General features: G+C 48.3%; 2 protein-coding genes across 2 annotated transcripts in view; both read right to left on the bottom strand.

The window, feature by feature from the left end:
• Positions 1 to 11,609, bottom strand: part of TOP3B (DNA topoisomerase III beta) — an 82,481-nt gene extending 70,872 nt beyond the window's left edge. Inside the window, exon 1 of the mRNA XM_063173494.1 lies at positions 11,466 to 11,609. Coding sequence (XP_063029564.1) covers positions 11,466 to 11,529 — 64 coding nt within the window. The 5' untranslated portion in view covers positions 11,530 to 11,609. The remainder of the gene's footprint in view (positions 1 to 11,465) is intronic.
• Positions 11,610 to 12,066: 457 nt separating this feature from the next.
• On the bottom strand, positions 12,067 to 15,516 carry SDF2L1 (stromal cell derived factor 2 like 1). Its single transcript, XM_063173496.1, has 3 exons — positions 15,334 to 15,516; positions 14,395 to 14,591; positions 12,067 to 13,216 (listed from the first exon to the last, which is right to left on the bottom strand). The coding sequence occupies exons 1-3, from the start codon at positions 15,500 to 15,502 to the stop codon at positions 12,938 to 12,940; spliced, it is 645 nt and encodes a 214-aa protein (XP_063029566.1). The 5' UTR covers positions 15,503 to 15,516; the 3' UTR covers positions 12,067 to 12,937.
• Between the last annotated feature and the right edge of the window lie 2,692 nt (positions 15,517 to 18,208).

Raw genomic sequence — 18,208 nt, 5'->3', positions numbered from 1 at the left:
GGTTCAAAGCAAGAGGAAATCCACCTCTTGTTTCCACCAGATATCAGCTCTAGATGTAGCAGCAGTAACATTCCCAGTTGTCCCACTAGCTCCCACCATCTCCTTGAGCCTACACTAACACATCTTCATCTTTGCTGAGCTCAGCTGAACCCTGTGGCTGAGATTGCTGAGGCCACTGACAACGGCTGCACCACACATGCCAAAATAAAGAGACAAAGTACATTGTGCAGGGCTGTATCCTTGATGTGTGCTTTCAAATGGCACAAGCTCCCCTGGCAATAGACACCCCTGGGTAGCCCACGAGAGGGCTCTCACTCAGCCCCAGACCCCTCTCTTAAGCCCAGTGAGAGGGGTTTAACTCTTTTTCAATTTCTGGATAACATGATCCTATGGATCTTTCCTTTTAAAATAGTAATCAGAACAGCAAACAGAGCACCCGGCTTCGCTTGACCAATACACAACAGAGGCAAAGAAAGCAAACAGCAGGCTTTTCACTTAGTTTACACAGGGGGCACTTAAATACTGTATTGGTTACATAATACCATTTGGGGGTTGGGGTTTTACACATTCTTCTACTAAATATATCTGTGAGATTTGTTTTAAAGTGATCAACATAAATCCAGCCACAGCTTTGAGGCCAATGATTAGACCTAATACCACTAGGTAGCTCATAGCATATTTGCTGAAAACCAAGGCATAATAGAATTTTTTTCCCTAGATCTGCTGGTCTGCACTGCACTCACTCCACTGCAGCAGAGGGTGTACATTGCCTCTAGAAGGGCTGCCATGACCACTTCCCTGCAGGAAGCACAAACAGCTGGGCTTTAGGGCCATATCCTGCCACTGCTCCACAGCCAGTTCTCAGAATTCATTTCAGCACAGACTGAGCAGGACGTGTTCCAGCAATTACAACAAACTAAGTGCTAAGAAAGAGGATGAAACACATTAAAAAAAAAAAAAAAAAACTAAAACCTAGCTGTAATTGATCAGGAAAAAAGGTATACTCTGTTAAGTCCTTCAGAGAAACCTGTTCAGATGGGGCACCTGAAAGTACATTCCCTTCCTGAAAAGCCCTCCAGTAAGCATCCTGTTTCCATCCAAAGGGAGTAGCAGGTGGCCATACTGCTCCACTGGAGGTTTGATAATGGCATTATCTATCCAGCTTTTCAGCTGAAGCCCGGCTAAATCTGTACACAACTTCTGAGACTCCAGCTAAACCCTTCCTGGGAATGGAAAGCTTCCCCAGGCAAAGCTTGGATCTAGCAGCCCTGCATTCTTGCAAAGGATGCATCCCTCTGCTCAGAAGTGAACAGATGGGGAGAAAAGTCTCAAAGCATCAGAGCTTTAAAACAGTGCTCTTCTCTTTAGTGTATTGTCACCAGAAGCTCCATGGGCAGGGATCCCTGCCATAAGGAACTAGCAGAACAGCGGGTGGGTGGCTAATTGAGAATGGAAGTTCCTTGGGGCAAACCAAAATAGTCTTTGTGGCACTGCATGAAACTAGGTACAGCTCTGGGCTCAGCATCAGACACTGACTCTGTAAAATTCCTGCTTACTCACTCACCTGGGAGATAGTTGAGGCTTTTAAACATCTTGAGACACAGAGTAATCAGATGACAGGGACAAGCTGCTGTTATGGTGCAAACTCGAATGTATCATTTTTCGTTAATGTAATAAGACAAATATTTTATAGAGCAATAGCACCCTGCCACTACTGCAAAAAGTATCAGAGCCCTGCTTTCCTCAAACACTGATATACTAACAAGTAACACCTTTGTCAGGAGCCACTATGTCTTTGTGAGCAGTTTGCCCAATTAAAATCTATGGGAAGTTACACTGACTACAAAAGCCACCATCACACGGTGCTAGAAACAAACTGGTTTGTTGCACCACTGTGAATTCCTGTCATATTTCAGAACAAGGTTGGGGTGATGGCATCTGAGTTTACACAGCCCTCCAGCACAAGATTCTGTTACTTGGTTTTCTTTTCACAGTGGATACACCTTTTACACATCTCTAAATTATTTTGAAAAATTTAAACAAAAGGGAGTCTGTGTTCTGAGAGAAGGAGAAAATAAAAAACTTCCCATTCTGAAGGAAAAGGAGATCTCTCACCAACCCTAGAGAAGAAGTATGGAGGTCACCTTCATGTGCAAGCTGTTGCAGACACCAAGAAGAAGCAAAGCTAGGGATTTCTTGCTGCCTATCCCCAAACACCAAGTGATTAACTTAGGACATTTATAGCAGTGTTTGGAGCAAGTGAAAGAGTAGTTTTGGTTGAATGTCTGTCTGAATTCTCTGATCAGATCCCTTTCCCCCCTCATTTCCCTGTTCACACACAGACAACCTTACTGAAACGTAAATTTTTACAGGAAGGAAGAAAACTTAACGACCAATCTCCTCCCCATCCCTCGAAATCTCTCTCACACACATTTAAAAAGGGGGGGGGGGGGAAGAAAAAAAAAGCAGGAGATTAGGGGCGGGAGAATCTGAATAATACTTAAATCGGGAGAAGTGGAGCCGAACTGTTTTCCACTTGCAGCCTGTATTATGGAAGACAGTGGGGTAAGGGGTCTTCTTTAAAGCCCGGACTACGTGAATGAAGGGCTCTCGGCACTGCAGCGGGCGGGGTAAAGCCCCAGGCTGCCCTCCCCGTCCGCCGCAGAGCGGCTCTCGGGCCGGGGGGGCTCCCCGGGCTCCGCTCCGCGGCCCCGACGGCGCGCGGCGAGCACGCACCCGTGCGAGCGGCACCGGCAGCCCCGGACGCGCTGCCGCCGGCGGGAATAAAGGGTTTCGGTGCCGGGGCTCATTTTCGGTGCTCGGCAAAGGCCGGTGCACCGCAGCTGGCTGAGCCCGACAGCTGCTGCCGGGTGAACCGGCCCCGCAAAGCGATGATTTGAGGGGTGCGAGAGCCCCCGGCTCATAAGAGGAGCCCGCAGGCAGCCGGTGCCGCCGCTTTGTTCGCAGGCTCTGACCAAAAGGAAGGCGTCAAGCCTGAGGATCTTCCCCCCGTCCCGTGACACAGGGAGGCAGAGGGCGGCCCCCCTTCCGTCGGGGAAGGTGCGCTTGAAGCCACTGCCTTCCCCTCCGTGAAGGGCTGACGCGAAGAGTCACGTCTGCCAGTGCCAGCAGAGACCGGGAGGACGGGCTCAGAGCGGGGGCAAAGGGGACACAGGCTAAAACCACTTTCGACATAGACGTCTTGAATTTTTTTTATTAACTTGGGGGCACACAGTAAACTTAAGTTTGGAGGGGGAGGGGGGACGACGCAGCAGGCGTAAGTATAACTCAGGCTATTCAGTCACACATTTCCGATTATCTGCCCAAAATACCTCTGCCCGAAACCCAAGAACATCCTTCCCTGGCTCTTCTCTATTCAATTTAAATCCACTGATGCACATAAATGCCCCGGAGACTGGGGGGAGCCTGCTGCTGGTCCGACCGTGCCATCGGGAAAGCACCTCCGGGGGGCTTGGGGCTGAGCCGCCGCACTGTTTCACGGCATTTCCCTCAAAGAAGTGGGTGAGAGTCTCCCACCTGCAGCCGGTCAGTCCCGGCGGAGAAAGCACCGGGCGCAGCAGGAGCACAGCAGCCCCGGGCCAAAGGGGCTGGCTCCCGGCAGAACACCCAGCCTCCCTCAACCGGGCGGTGGCGGCTGTGCCCAGGCACCCCCACACCCCACAGCCCCTGCACAGCCGGACAGGGACAGACAGAAATCCCTGCCTTCGAGGGACAGGGTGGCCGTCGCCATTTTAACCTTCCCACAGCACAGAGACAGAGGGTGGTCTCCCGCCGCTCTGCGCGGCTGCGGGCGAGAGGGACGTTGGGAGGGCACGGATGCACCTGGGCAGCCCTGGGCATGTCATCCAGACTCCATGCTGGCTCCTTGGACACCTGCCCCGAAACCCAGAGCACTGCTCACAGACGAGGCAAAGAAAACCTATAATTTTCTCTTCCAAATGGGAAGAAGAAGCACCGACACGTTTTTGGGATCACTCAGTTCTGCAGCTACAAACTGAGCACTGCTCATCAGTTCCAGTTCAGTATCTTAAGCATAGCTCTACCTATTCATTCCAAAAGATCCCTGGACTTTAACTAACACTTTATGAGGATGGAATTCTATTTTAGGTTAAGTATTAAGGAATTCTTTCAGTATAAACCATAGTGTCTCAGACTGAAAAACAATCACTTTTCCTTCGGTTTCTTAAGACACTAGATTTAAGAAAATATGATCTAGTGTTAAGGTGGTTTTCTGACAAGACCGGGCAACTTTCCTATGCAGAAGAGCACAGAAAGCAGGTTGGAAAGAAAAGCGACATTCGGCGTTTAGTATCTTCCCTTCAAAGCATCTTTTAATGTAGCATCCCACTCAGCACCAGCCTCCCCAGCGCCGCCCCACGCAGCATCTCCTCCCCGGTAGGGCCGGTGCCCCGGCAAGCAGCCGGCACAACCTCCGCTGCCGCAGCTCCGCCGGGGGTTGCCAGCCAGGAGCGTGCTGTGGGCAGAGCAGGAGCCGCCCCGGCAGCAGGTTCGTGCTGAGGATGCTGAAGCACCCTCCCCTGGCCAGCTCCCATTGTACGGCCGCTCCACGCCTGCGCCCTGCCCCTCGCAGCCCCCGCCCCTGCCCCGCTGGGGGCTCGGAAAGCCTCGTTCTCCGTCCCTGACCGCACATTCACTTTGTTCTCATGCTCCCCACATTCGGGATCCCCTCCCCGTCCCAGCAGAACAAGAGTTACGGGGTTCCCTCGCTCCCCGGCGCGGCTTTCGGGTGTCGCTGGGGAGGAAGCCGAAAAAAGCTGCTATGTCAAATTTGCAGTCTTGGGAGGGTTCTCAGGCTTTTCTCTGCCACCCACTCCTGCTCTCTCGGAGGGCGGCGTCCCTTCAACTCCAGCTACCGCTTCCAAAAAAAAAAAAAAAAAAAAATCACATGTACCCCTACCTTTTTGAGCGGGGAGGAGGGAGATTGTGCCCTCCCAACTGCGAATTTACCCCTTAAAGACCGAATGTGTTCCCGCCGGTCGGATCGCCCCTCCTCGCCCTTTGCCGAGCAGCATCCCATCCCTCCTGTCCCCGGCGCCCGGCTTTACCCCGGGAATGGCAGTGTTCCTAAGGGGTGCCACGAAGCACTATTTCCCCCAGAGCCGAGACCGAGGGGCTCCGAGGCTGCTGGGATTTCTTAAGCAAGATTTCAGTTAATTGCTCACAATAAACAGCCGCCCATTTCATGAGGGAAAACAGCACACATAGAGAGAGGCAAATATTTTAACATTTTGAACTATTATGCCCTTGAGACTGAAGTCTCTAAGCTCGACTGAGAGCCAATCTCACCGTGGGTTTGTATTGCTGAGGAAACGCAGCACAACATAAACGTGTTTTGCTGTGCAGCTTTATAGAAAATTGCCTGCAGCTCGACTATAATCATCTGCACATCCTCACCCAGCAAAGGCAGAGGTAATGTGTTCAAAAGTATAATATTTGCAAGAGAGAGCAGATGGTGCTCCCTTGGGTGCAATTTCAGGAGAAGCCTCGCATTCTGCACTTCTTGAGGTCTGTTTTACCTGCTCAGGTTTAATGCTATAAGAGTTTTATATATTTTTTTCCTTCGGCAATGGAGTCACAAGCACACTGAATGCTAGCCCAGTGTAAGATATTGCTGGCATCATGACCCTTCCCGTTTTGAACAAGCAAGGAGGATACAAGCGGAGTAGACAGGTGATTAAACAAGTGCCTGTGCGATTATTTTCCCACATCACTTTCCGTGCGCCCGCCGAAGCCAGTTACCGAGCTAGATGGGTTTGTACTAGGATGGGAACTGCTGAGAATGCATCACGGCGTGTTTCTCTCAGTGTCAGCAGCCGGACAGGGCCGGAAGCCCTCTCACAAACCGTATAAAAGCACGATTAGAACACCCCTAAGCACGAAGGCCTCCGGGCGTCCTTGATGCGGGATAAGCACTCAGGGGCCCCGCGAGCCTGTCAGCTCCCTCTCCCGGGCAGGTACTGATTGAGCCGCCGCTGTGTTTTCTCGGCACAAGAAGTCACAGCAATTCGCTTGTGCAGCCTTTTGGGCTCTCGAGCTACTGGGCTTTAAACTTGCCGCCTGGCCAGAGGAAGTCGGGTGAAGGCAGCGGAGGAATCGCCCTCTCTGCTGCCCCATCGGACACAGGCACTGCCCAGTCCCGGCCCTGCGGCCAAGCACTGCCGCGCCCAGCGGCGAGAGCTCTTCCTTCCCCGGGAGCCGCGCCCGCCCAGGCTCTGCCGGGCCCGGGCTCTGCCCGCAGCCGGGGGCTCCGCTGGGGCCGGCGCACACCCTGGGACCTCCCCGCTCCCTCCACGCCCCGCTGCGGCGGGCGAGGCTCAATAAAGAGACGCCGATCGTGCCCGGCAGAGAGCAGAGGGATAGGGGCAGAGTGAGCCGTGAGAACAATTTCGCTACGAGAATGAAGGTCTCCTGCCAGCACCCAAGGATCGCCGTTAGCAGGGGCTGGCACGCAAATACTGGTACCCGGAATCCCTGAAGGCTCCTGTGAGAGAGCATCTTTCTGCTAGACATGAAAGAATATTGGCAGGCGGCGGATGCTGAGAAACCCAAATTGCACCACCAGGCAGACATGCAGGAAAAAAAAGAAACCCCACACGTTCTTTTGGCACGTGAACAAAGCCCTCGGCAATAACTGCGCTGGTAGGAAGGGGAGCTGGACCCGCCGCTTGCTGTCCCCACTGAGGGCGGCTGGTGGGGCGCGATGTCGGTGACCCACGAAGCCCGCGGGAGCTGCATCCCCGCAGGATGGCTGGGAGAAGCCTCTCAGCGGCTCGCAAAGCGATACCGTATCGGTAAGAGATGGCAGCTCGGCTTTCATCCTCATGCCAAAGGGGAATCCTTGGCGGATGGCACAGAATCTATTCCAGAGGAAGCGGTCCAGCAAGAGCCGAGGAGAGCCAGGTGAGCTACGCTAGGGATAAGAGGTGTTCCTGTAACTACCACTGACGTGCAGCCTATTCTAGTTAGGAACAGATCGTTTCGTTTTAGCTTTTACTATCGAGATCTTGCGAAACGCAATGCGTTTTTTTGTACATGACAGGACAAGGAGAGCTCCCTTTTTAACGATCCTTTTGTGCGTTTTCTTCCCCCACCGAGCACAAACCGGTATTTAATTTTACAATACAGATAATTGCCTTAAATGTACACTGTAAGCAAACAGACTTCATCCTTGGCCGCACTTCAACGATCCTAAAGAAAAATAGTAAACAGAAACGCTTGAAGCACCGCTTCAGAGCTTATGCTAATGTTTTAAACTTCCCTTCTAATAACCGAGCAGAACACGACTTGGCAGAGCGCACCTAAGGAGGCACGGCCGCACGGGCGGTCTTGCAGCAGCTGATCGCCTTAGCAGTGTAACGCGGGGGAAGCGGATGTTATTTGTTTCCCCCCGAAGAGTATAAATCTGCGGCGATCAAAGCCGCGCTGCTGAAACCCTGCCGGGCTGCCAGAGGCACAGGGCTCGCAGGCAGGCAGGAAGGCGGGGGAGCAGCGCTGACTAGCGGCCGCGGCTCCGGCACCGAGAGAACGGGACGCGCCCGCTCCTGTCACGGCCCTGCCCGCACCCACCCCACGCAGGGTTTTATACAGCTCACCCACAGGGCTGCTCCCTAGGCAGGACAGAGGAGCCAACAGCATTTAATCGCACAGAAGAGAACTCTCGTGTAGGGGCTGTCTGCGGGCACCGGCCGAGCCAGGCAGCCCGAGCCTCCCAGGCAGAGATGGGGCTGTGAGGGCATCAACAGAAGAAAAATAATAACATCGGGCATCTACTGCATCTTATGTCCAGCTGTGGTTTGAGTTGCACTTAGACACACCCCACCTACTTCGATTTTCAGTACAGCACACACTTGTACTAATTATTAGTACTCAGCAAATGAAGCCGAGGTGGATAAATACATAACCACCATGAGGATCAAGAGAAGAGTCACAGATCCAAGCCAAAGCTTGTCAGTCCTCCACACAGCCAAAGTCAGCATCCACACATTATTTTTACAAAATTTAAAAAAGCACATAGGAAGTAATTACCCATCTTTACAGCTTGTACACATTCTGATTAATTGTCATGTGTTTCATAAAGGTTTGGGACCCTTGAGATATCATACAGCTTCTAACACTTCTTATCCTAATGAAGCAGGACACCATTTTCACAAAGGACAGGAGACAGATGAATCCCTCACAGAACAGCAGCTTGAATCAGTCTCAGAGCTATCAGAGGATTTCACTGTGAACTTTATGCTAATTTAGAATTAGCACAATACCAAATATAGTAAAAAGGCTTTTATAATCAGTTCAATTTGATGCAATTTAAATAGAAAGAAGCATTGAACAGTGCAGCTGCTGAAGTCTACTTTTCAAGGTGCTCACTATATTCCCTCCTTGCTCATATAACCCAAAATAAACCAGTACTGTCCTCACAGGAATTGGCTGACCATGTCCCAATCAATTTCCATGCATTACTGCAATTACAGCAAGTTTGACTCAGGGAACAGATGAGAAGAAGCTAATGCTGGGTTTCCCTCTTTTGCACAGACAAAAAAAAAAGTGTAAATACCGCACACCCCACCAAAGAATTTATAACCATGGGAGCACCAAGATGCTTAGAATATCCCTGAAAGGAAGAGGTATGAAATACTTATTCCTTTAGCTTCCTAAGGTTTTTCAAAATGCTTAAAGTTTTATTACTGTTTGTGACCTGCATGCATAAGAAACCCTAAGGTAATGTTCAAATTGCCTTGTGTTTCCTACATAACTCCAGGTTGGTAAGGTTGAATGCTTTATTCTTCCTTGAGGAAGAAAACCATGCCCTGTGCTGCCTACCCCACAGGACAGAACCAAGCACAGTGAAGACAAAAGCACTTCCTTAGCTTCAAATACTCCTATTTAACTTCTTTTCTTGCTTCCTTATAAAGCTAAATGACACAACCACAAGTGCTGTCTTGTAACCCCAAACACGAGTTCCTGAAAGGCAGCTGATGAAACAGCCACATTATGAAGCAATTAATTATAAAAGATAATTGATTGGTGACCCAGGGCTGGATTACAGGAGACGTTTTTAAAGAGAAAATTGCAAAACCAAAAAGGCACAGATGCAAACTCAAAACTAGGAAAGGGGCATCAGCATCAGACACCCTACATACACAAATCTCTGACAGGCTCTCAGCTGCCAGCAGGGAATTGAGCAGAGAGCAGCAAGGATGCCAAGCAGGGAGTCAGGCACCAGCAGGACGCTGCTGCTGGAAGGACACACTGCCACAGTTCAGCCTCTGCCTAGGCCAGGTGGGAAATGTGGAGCATCTACAGGGTCAGCCACTGCTTCAGAGCTGGGGAAGGCAGGCAGAACACAGAGAAGATTCAGCAAAACTACCAGGCTTACAAATACTGCTGAGTAAGAGTCATTGTTACAGGCTTGTTTTGACTGTATTTTTTTTTCCTCTTAAAAAAGATATGCTAATTTAACCTAATAAGAACAGATATACCCAATTAGTATTCCTAAACACAATAAATTAAATTATGGTTGTACCATCTAAATACAAACACTGGTTTATATTTAGCCTCAACATTCAGAATGAAGAATCAATGAGCAACACATCCCTTCCAGCACATTGGAAGAACTAAACCCAGGTTTCATTCATCCTGACTAAAAAAGGCAGTGTGGCAAGTGTTCATATGCAGAGCAGTTGTGCAGAGCTTTAAAGAGCTTCCAGAAATAGAGTAAAAATATCTGTAGGCACACACTTGCCTAGAAATTAACATATCTAAGGAAACCTTTGGCATTTCATACTGAACTAGGTATATGCATATTTGTAAAATGCACTATTTGACAGATTTCAAAGACTGACTAGCAACTATTCCTGCTGAGAACAATTATAAATAGAGATCCTTCTAATTCTTTCCCCAAAAGCCTTTCTGGTTTTTTAAACAAGAGGCACAAAACAACATTGGTGCACTTTCTCAGAGAGTTCTTGTAGTAAAAAAGTGAAAAACAGGAAAGCACCTGTACTTTCTTATTTGAGAGAATTATTTTCTGGTAGCATCAGAAGACAAAATAAACTGGTTTCATTTAACCTTGAAGCATACAAAGAATTTTGTCTGGAGGTATAAAATGTATAATTTTAAAATAAAGGAAAATAAAGAAACAAAACAGAATTCCCAACTTTTATACCTACGTCTCTCAGTATTTCATGTTTTACCCTAGAGCCCCAACAGCTTTAGGCAGACAGTAAAATTATATGGAAAACAAACACCACCATACAGCAATACAAAAACAGATTCTCCAAGTCTCTAATCCTCACTCATGGGGGTAGGACTGAAAAACTGAATTATGAGCAGCCAAAGTAATTAAAAACACCTGAATCACACTCTGAAATCTCAGTACGTGCACAGGGGCACAAGCCATCATTTTTCACAGTTGTAATTTTTGCACTTCCTACATTAACATGACTTTTGTAGCCAGAATTCAGCATGCTAGGGGTACCAATATTTCTTGATGCACTATATTATACTTTCCCATAGTAAGGCGTACTTCAAACAGCCTTATTTGAGATGCCTTCAGACCATCACTCAGTGATAAAAACTGGGGGAAAAATCCCAACCAAACAAAATCCCCCCAATATTAAGTCTAAGCAAATTTTACACTTTGGTCAGAGTCAGAAGTGGAGGAAACTCAGCTCACAGGAATATTGTTGAACATGTCTTTAAATAAGGCATTCATGAGTATATTTGTGTGTGGCAGCTTGGTTCTTTAGGAACAAAAGGCACAAATAGTTCTCAAAACAGAACATAAGGAAGTAAGCAATAAGGACTAAAAGTCAGCTTTTTCACAGCCTCACCAAACCAATTTGGTTCAAATCCAGAACAGAAAGCCAAAGGTCCAGTGAGATCTCACTCAAGCATAACAAAGAAGACTGAAAACCACCTTTGCCATGGATAAAAACATCCAGGCACAGACAATCATTGGGTGGGGATAACACCTGGCACTCAGACTGAGATAAGCCCCACAGTTCTACCCCCTCTCAGCCAATTCAGTATTCCACAGGTGCACAAACACTAAGCCCATTGGGGTAGGCACAAAGCATTTTAGCTCTTAGTGAACTTAGAGAACTCACTGCCAAGACTATTTCTTCCTCCTGTCAAATGCCATTACATGTTTTGTGTTTAGGTATATAACACCTTCAAAAGAAAAGCTCTCCTTAATAAGGGAAAAGCTTGTTTATGCAGGTTTTTGTTTTGTTTTTAAATAGCTATCCTTTTATAGCTATAACCTCAATACCAATTAGTCAAGAGTATCAGTGAACCTGAAATATTAATCACAGGAAAGTTTATTTCTAATACAAAACAGCAAAAGCCAGTCTACTTAATCTCCAAAATGCCTGCAATCTTTAAATACACACATGCAACTAAAATTACTAGAAAAACATTCTTACCTTTTCCTTTGAAGAAAAATAGCAAGGTACACAGAAATGCTGCTACAGAGGTTCCTTGTTCCATAGGGTTTGGACAGATCTTCCCTAGCAGGAAATCCTTAAATAAAGCCTGGAGCCAGCACTCCTGCAGGAGGTGCACAGAGCAGCCTGCTGGATTTGTAAAGCTGAACTCAACTGCCTACTGCACCCTCTCAACACAGCACCAACACTGCAGCTCCCAACTGCAGCTGGAAGAGCAGTAAATCAGCTTCCTGCTTCTTTAACTGATTGACTAATGAGCACTGTAATCAGTAAACTATTTACACATGGAAACAAGAACACCTGAATGTTCTGACTTTTCTCACTGATTTGGTGAGCTTTTCAATTTCAGACAAAATCACAAATACATGGCATTTTGAATTTTAATCAGTATTTCCAGTACCACTGTGTAAAAAACACACTGAAGAATTAATTCCTTTTCACAGAGGAACATAGAAATTCTTGCTCAGTGAAGATTCCTTGCTAGCACTCCAGTGCATACCACTCTGTCAGAAATCCATGACCAAACCATTGTCTCAGGTTTTTTTTTGCTCTTCTGGATTCACACATAAAAAGCCCCACATAGATGTATGCCTCACTATTTATTCACCTGGATTGTCAGACTGATCTTGTAGTGACACAGAAGTAAGCCAAATTTAACCATTCCTTTACACCATGAGAAACTCTGTAAAATTTCAATATTAGTTAAGCAAGCAGCAGTTTTCTGCACCTGTTCACAGAGCAGAGCAGCCTTACCAGTGGACAATCAGCTGTACCACCGTTACTAGAACATCTGAATTTCTTGGACAAAGTAAAGCTATTAAAATTTTGTCTTCTTACTCCAACATAAACAGTATTTTCAAATCTTCCAATACAATACAGAATGAAACTCTCATAAGACATTGGATGCAATTTTCAAATGAATACTTTTTTTAAACTCAAAGACTGAATAGCTGACTGAAAGTCATAAAAAAACCACCATATTTCAGAACCATTTTTCCATTTCCACACTCAATCCATCTCCTCATCAATAACATTCTTTCACTAGGATGTAAAAATCAGTTTCTAAATATTTAATTATAGCTGGAAAAAGATTACAAAATACAAAGTTTTATTGTACTTGAGACTAGAGGAAAGTATTACTTTCATTTTTTCATTTCCTTCGAATTCGAGAAAAAGTAACAAGCAAACAAATGACAACAAAACCTAACAGATGTAGGAACTAGTTTCACCAATAAAGCTTGGAAATTCAGAAAGGACTTCACCAAATAAATGTCAGCGGCCGAACCTGGCAGAAGCCATTCCCCACAGAAGTGCTGCATTCCTAGAATGTACTAATGCCCTTCAGTAACACAGAAAATCAGTCACTCAGGCAAGGCAGGACTTAGAAGAGACCAAGGATTAGCATCTCCAAACACTGGAGTCACACGAAGCGTTTTGGATCCTGTGCCAATTCAGAGCTCATCGTGTTTTGCAGGGTCCAGACTGGGTTTGATGAAGACTCCCTCCATGGCTTTCCAATAGTTGTGGTGGTTGGCAGCAGGCATGCCGTGCACCTCGCGCTGGCCTCGGATGGGGTGCCCGTACTGCTCCCCCGTGATGGACAGGAACACCTCGGTGCCCACGTGCTTGAAGCGCACGGCATCCTCCCGCTCCCAGTAAGAACCACTGCACTGCACAATCCAGAAATCCAGGTCATCTCCTTCGCCATCATCCCCAAAGGCACTTACTTCCTGTCAGAGACACAAGCTTCCTGAAGTGAGAGTGTAAGCAAACGCCTCCAGGACACACAAACACCAAGCACAGACCCAGCAGAGTTCAAAGACAAGGATGGGGAAAGAAGAAAGAAGTGCTGTTGTTCTGCTTTGTCAGCAGTTACTGAAGCCAGAAGCAGTAAGGTTCTACCAGACAATCTGAACACACAGTGCCAACAAACTCCAACCTGTAATCTGAGCAAAAAGTGCTGAAAAAGCTCCAAACAAAACTCCACAATGACAGTTGAACATTCTTAATGACAATATATGAAGTGTCTACACTGAAAAATGAAACTCAGGGAAGGTTTCAGAGTCAATCTTTCCCTTAGACAATTCATTTGAAATGTTACTTTTCCATCACTTCTTTTAATAATCAAATTATTGAGACACCCTACACAGAGCTGAACCTTATTGTTTCAGCCACTTTACTCATGGCCAAAGAAAAATTTTTCCACAAAGAGTCAGAGCTTCCAAGTTTGAATGTAACAACCTATCTACACAGCCTGACATGACTAAGAAAAAAAATCTTCCAACAACCACATTATTTACGAGAAATTTTCCATCTTGGAGAAGTATTTGTTCTGGGGCTGGATTACAGTCAGAAATAACACTCTTCTAGATATATACAAAATTATAAGTAAGTAGGATTGCAAGAGCAGTTTTCCTGTGGAATGAGGTCAGAAAAATATGAACAATGAAATGAAATAGAGACAGCAAGAAGACAACTGAGACTAATAGACTGGATCACCAAGGAACATGGAATGCCTAATGTTATAACACATGACTAATGGCCTGGCTCTAGAGCAATCTTCACAATGTTGAGGGAGACACTCAATCTCCTGCATCTAGAAAACACCAAGCATTTCAGAACAGCCTTCCCAGCAGCAATGGTGCAGAAAAAATAAAAAAAAAAAGCAGATTTGTTAAAAGTACTGTGAAATACCAATGCTGGCACATATGATATTACCTCTGTCAAGAACTGAAATACATAATTTCAGGATGCAGAAAAGCCTATACTTGAATCTGGATATGCACAGACACACTGCTTCTGGCAGCTGGTACTCAAGCCTGATTCTCCATAAACCCAAGTAACTGGAGAGACTCTTGTCAATAGCATGCACTACTTGTACAGAAGCTTAAGATTTAAACCAACTCACTTGGTTATTGGAGAGTGGTGATGGGAAGTGATGAGTGTGCAGGTTTTTCCCAGTGTTAACGTGGGTGAGTCGTATGGCTTGCCCACATTTCACTGGTGTCCCACGCTGGCAGCTGCTGTCACTCTTCCCACGGATCCGCCAGTAGCTGTTGGCATCATCTGAGGCTTCAACTCCTGTCACTGACTGCTGCCCACTTCCTGGTTGAATAAAATTAAATTACACAGACTTATCCTGCTTCCCCAGTTCAAAAAGACATGAGAAAACCACAGAGATTTGCTTGAATGTTGTCATGCCTTCATGTTTAAAAGATGCTTAATTCTCACAGTCCATTTACTGACTGCAAAAGGAATGCAGGTACCAAATCATCTTTCAGATGGAAACAGGGAAACACAGCATGTGTTAGCAGATGCAAACTGTCAAAGTTCATGGTGAACACAATAAAAAAAAAAATCTGATCCATGACAGGTACTATTCACAACATCCCACCTTTATCAAAAATACTATCAAGGTCTTCGTGTTCCCCAACACACCAACACCCTCGTTGTCAGAGCAGGCACTGGGAAGGTGCTGCTGAGGGCCGGGACACACAGCAGGGCTTACCTAGGAGAGGGCAAAGCAGCCCTGCCACATCCCGGCTCCAGGGCCACAGCGCAGCTGACACATCTTCCCGACATCTTCCTGTCCCACAGGCCACAGCATCCCCCTGTCCCTGCCGTGCCTGCAGCCCATCCCTACACCCCATCCCGGGCCTGCCGCTTTCCTCTGCACCAGGGATAGGAACCTCGGGACACGCCAACTTCCTCCACTTCCCCACCACCCTCACTGCCGGCCCACCCCCGCCATTTCCCGGTCAGGCACGACCTGTCCCCCCGCCGCTTCCTCGGCCCCTCACAGCCCGTGTCCCGCCATGTTCCAGCTCCCCGGCCAGGCCCTGCTCACCGGAGCCGTACTTGACCTCATGCGAGTGGAGCCGGACGCTGTGGCGGGTGTTGAGCAGTTTCAGCACCGAGCCGCAAGTCACGGCGCCCGGCGCCGACTCCCTGCCGTGGCACAGCCCGGGCAGCAGCGCCAGGAGCAGCAGCGGGAAGAGGCGGCGGCCGCCCCGCATCGCGCCGCACCCGGCCGGCCCCGCCGCCCCTCAGCCCCCTCAGCCCGGCCGCCCTCAGCGCGGCGCTTCCGCTCCCCCGCGCGGGCCCAGCCACCGCCCCGCCCACCGCCGCGCTCAGCCAATCATCACCCGCCCCCCACTCCGCCGCGCGTCCTCATTGGGCTACGACGAACCGGCAAGGAGGGGAGTGGCCAATCAGAGAGCGCGGCGTGGCGGCCCCCCCCTCATGTGAGGACGCGAAGGAGAACTGCGGGCGCTCTCCCTCACGGGGCCGGTCGGGGCCGCGCTGCCACCGACCCCGGGCCCGGTGTCACCGCCGGCTGCTGGGCACCCCCGGGAGCGGAGCGGTGTCACCGCCGGCTGCTGGGCACCCCCGGGAGCGGAGCGGTGTCACCGCCGGCTGCTGGGCCCCCCCGGGCCCGGAGCGGTGTCACCGCCGGCTGCTGGGCCCCCCCGGGCCCGGAGCGGTGTCACCGCCGGCTGCTGGGCACCCCCGGGCCCGGAGCGGTGTCACCGCCGGCTGCTGGGCACCCCCGTCGCAGCGCTGACACGGCTCTGCAGTTTGCCCTTGCTGAGAACGTAGGAGGAGAGGCCAGGTCTGTCAGTGCGACCCTCCCGTCTAACGTGGTCTGGGCTGTGTGAACAATCACAGCCAGGTCAGGCTGAGGGGTTGTTGAAGGGAAACGTGCTGTGGGTAGGACCGGCCGGGTATTACCGGAGCCAGGGAAGGACAAATGTCCTGACAGCGAGAGCAGTGCCAGGGACAAACCGGCCCGGAGGTCAGAGCCCCGGTACGGGCAGTGCTCGGATCCCGCCTCGGGGAGCCGCAGTTGCACTGTCGGGTCAATCAGCCCCTGCTGTTCCATTCTGGCCCCTTCTAGCTCAGAGCTTGCAGGCGGCACATTTAGCTCTGCTCCTCCCTGCAGTTCTGGCTCTTAGAATGGAGTAAATATCTCCCCATTTGGGGGATTTACAGAGAAAAGTAACACAGTGTTGAAAAACAAAGGGAAGACATGTTTGTGAAGTGACTTGGATGATAATTACAGCTCCAGTAATTTCTGGATTATATTAGACCTTCTAATTATAGGACATAAACACTACACAAAGAACTAGCAATGCTTGTTGTACCATCAAGCTGTAGCAATAACATAACATCTTTGCTTTTGGATCCCAAAATTCACCTTCTGTGCCTCAATCTCTTGCAAAGTTCTTATAACTAAGAGATTATTAAGCTCTATTCTGTATAAAAAACCCCGGCATAAGTTAACATACAAACATACAATCCTTTATTGCATAGTTTTGCAAACTGAAGAAATACTCCTCCAAAAAATTCTCAGTAAGAAGCAGCCATTGACAAAGGACACTTGAACTCCTACAAAGTTCTTTTACCTCTGAAACTGCTCAGTGGGCTGACCCATGTACCACATCACAGCCTTGTGTGAGTCCCATGTAAAACTGGGAATAATTCAAAGTAATTCAAAAGAGCAAAAGATTTTTATCTTAGTGGCAAGGAAACAGGTAGAAGGGCTCCCATCTTATGACTTACATCTTTGTAATAATGGTATTTTGTTCTTGCAACAGCAAAGAACTAAAACACTGCACTTGATATTACAAGATGATTTAGAAAGCACATTCGTGTTGCTGGGTAGTGCAAACATCATAAGATGCTCAGCTGACTCTCTCTTCCACCAGTCCTGAAGCTGTGAGGTTTTTTCCTGCCCATGTGATACCACTCAATCAAATGGTTAGGTTTTTTGTGCTGGCTTTGGCCTGTTTTCCATAGCTGTACCTACATTTGAGAAAAATATTTTACTTAAATGCCAGGCCAGCATTAAAACAAGCCCAAGTACTAAACACATATATGTGTGTCTATACATACACACACACACACAGTGTGCTTTCCTCAGGACTTAAAACAGTTCCTAGTGCTGGAGGTATAAAGCTTTACTCACAGAAAAGCAAAAGCTCCCCCACTGATAGTCAAATGCCATATTTTTACATCATTCTAAGCAGCCTTGGTGTGCTAAGAAAACAACAATCAGTTTCCTGATGTCAGTTTGCAGGAGGTGCTTGGCACTGCCAGGGCACCCTGCTCCTTGGTGGTGGCAGGTTGGCTCTGGGAGACATCCTGTGCCATTTCAGAATTTTGGGAGGTGGGAGCCCACTCGGGGTCACAGGCACCTGGGTGAGGGCAGACCCCCGGACACGAATTCCAGCCCTTTTCTGTGGGAAACAAAACTCACCATCCCAGTATTGCTTCTGTTGTTGTAGCTGGGGCAAAACCAGATGTCTGTGGTTGCCGTTTTAGCCGTGGCAAATCAATCGTATGGGGCTTTAGCTGGCACCTGTCTGTCTTTCTGGGAGGTCGCTCACTCTCAGTGCATTTAGTGCCGTTTACACGCTGCTCCCTACAACGCTTTTCAGCCCCACTTTAGAAACATAATTGGGTTAGAACGGCTGCCAGCAAAGAGCCATCAGTGCCTGACACCCACGGCAATTAACAGCGCCTCAGTGCCACAGGGCCCTCTATTGTTCCTGCTAGACTGCTGTAAGCTCCAGGTAAAATTGCCTCAGAAATTATGTGGCTTCACCTTGGTCATGGGAACATCAGCTTTTTTTGATAGCAATCTCTTTATGATTCTTGTTTATGCACAGAAACAAAATAATTCAACAATGCTGTAAAAGGGGAGAATGTAAAATGTGACT

This window comes from Melospiza melodia, chromosome 20 (assembly GCF_035770615.1).
Source record: "Melospiza melodia melodia isolate bMelMel2 chromosome 20, bMelMel2.pri, whole genome shotgun sequence".
NCBI classification, from domain to species: Eukaryota; Metazoa; Chordata; class Aves; order Passeriformes; family Passerellidae; genus Melospiza; species Melospiza melodia.
This window is presented reverse-complemented; position numbering and strand designations above follow the sequence as displayed.

Coding starts and splice junctions, on each gene's coding strand:
- SDF2L1 (XM_063173496.1), bottom strand. CDS start 15,502: ATGCGGGGCGGCCGCCGCCTCTTCCCGCTGCTGCTCCTGGCGCTGCTG. Junction 14,592..15,333: donor TGAGGTCAAGTACGGCTCCG/GTGAGCAGGGCC, acceptor TTATTCAACCAG/GAAGTGGGCAGCAGTCAGTG. Junction 13,217..14,394: donor CACCACTCTCCAATAACCAA/GTGAGTTGGTTT, acceptor TGTCTCTGACAG/GAAGTAAGTGCCTTTGGGGA.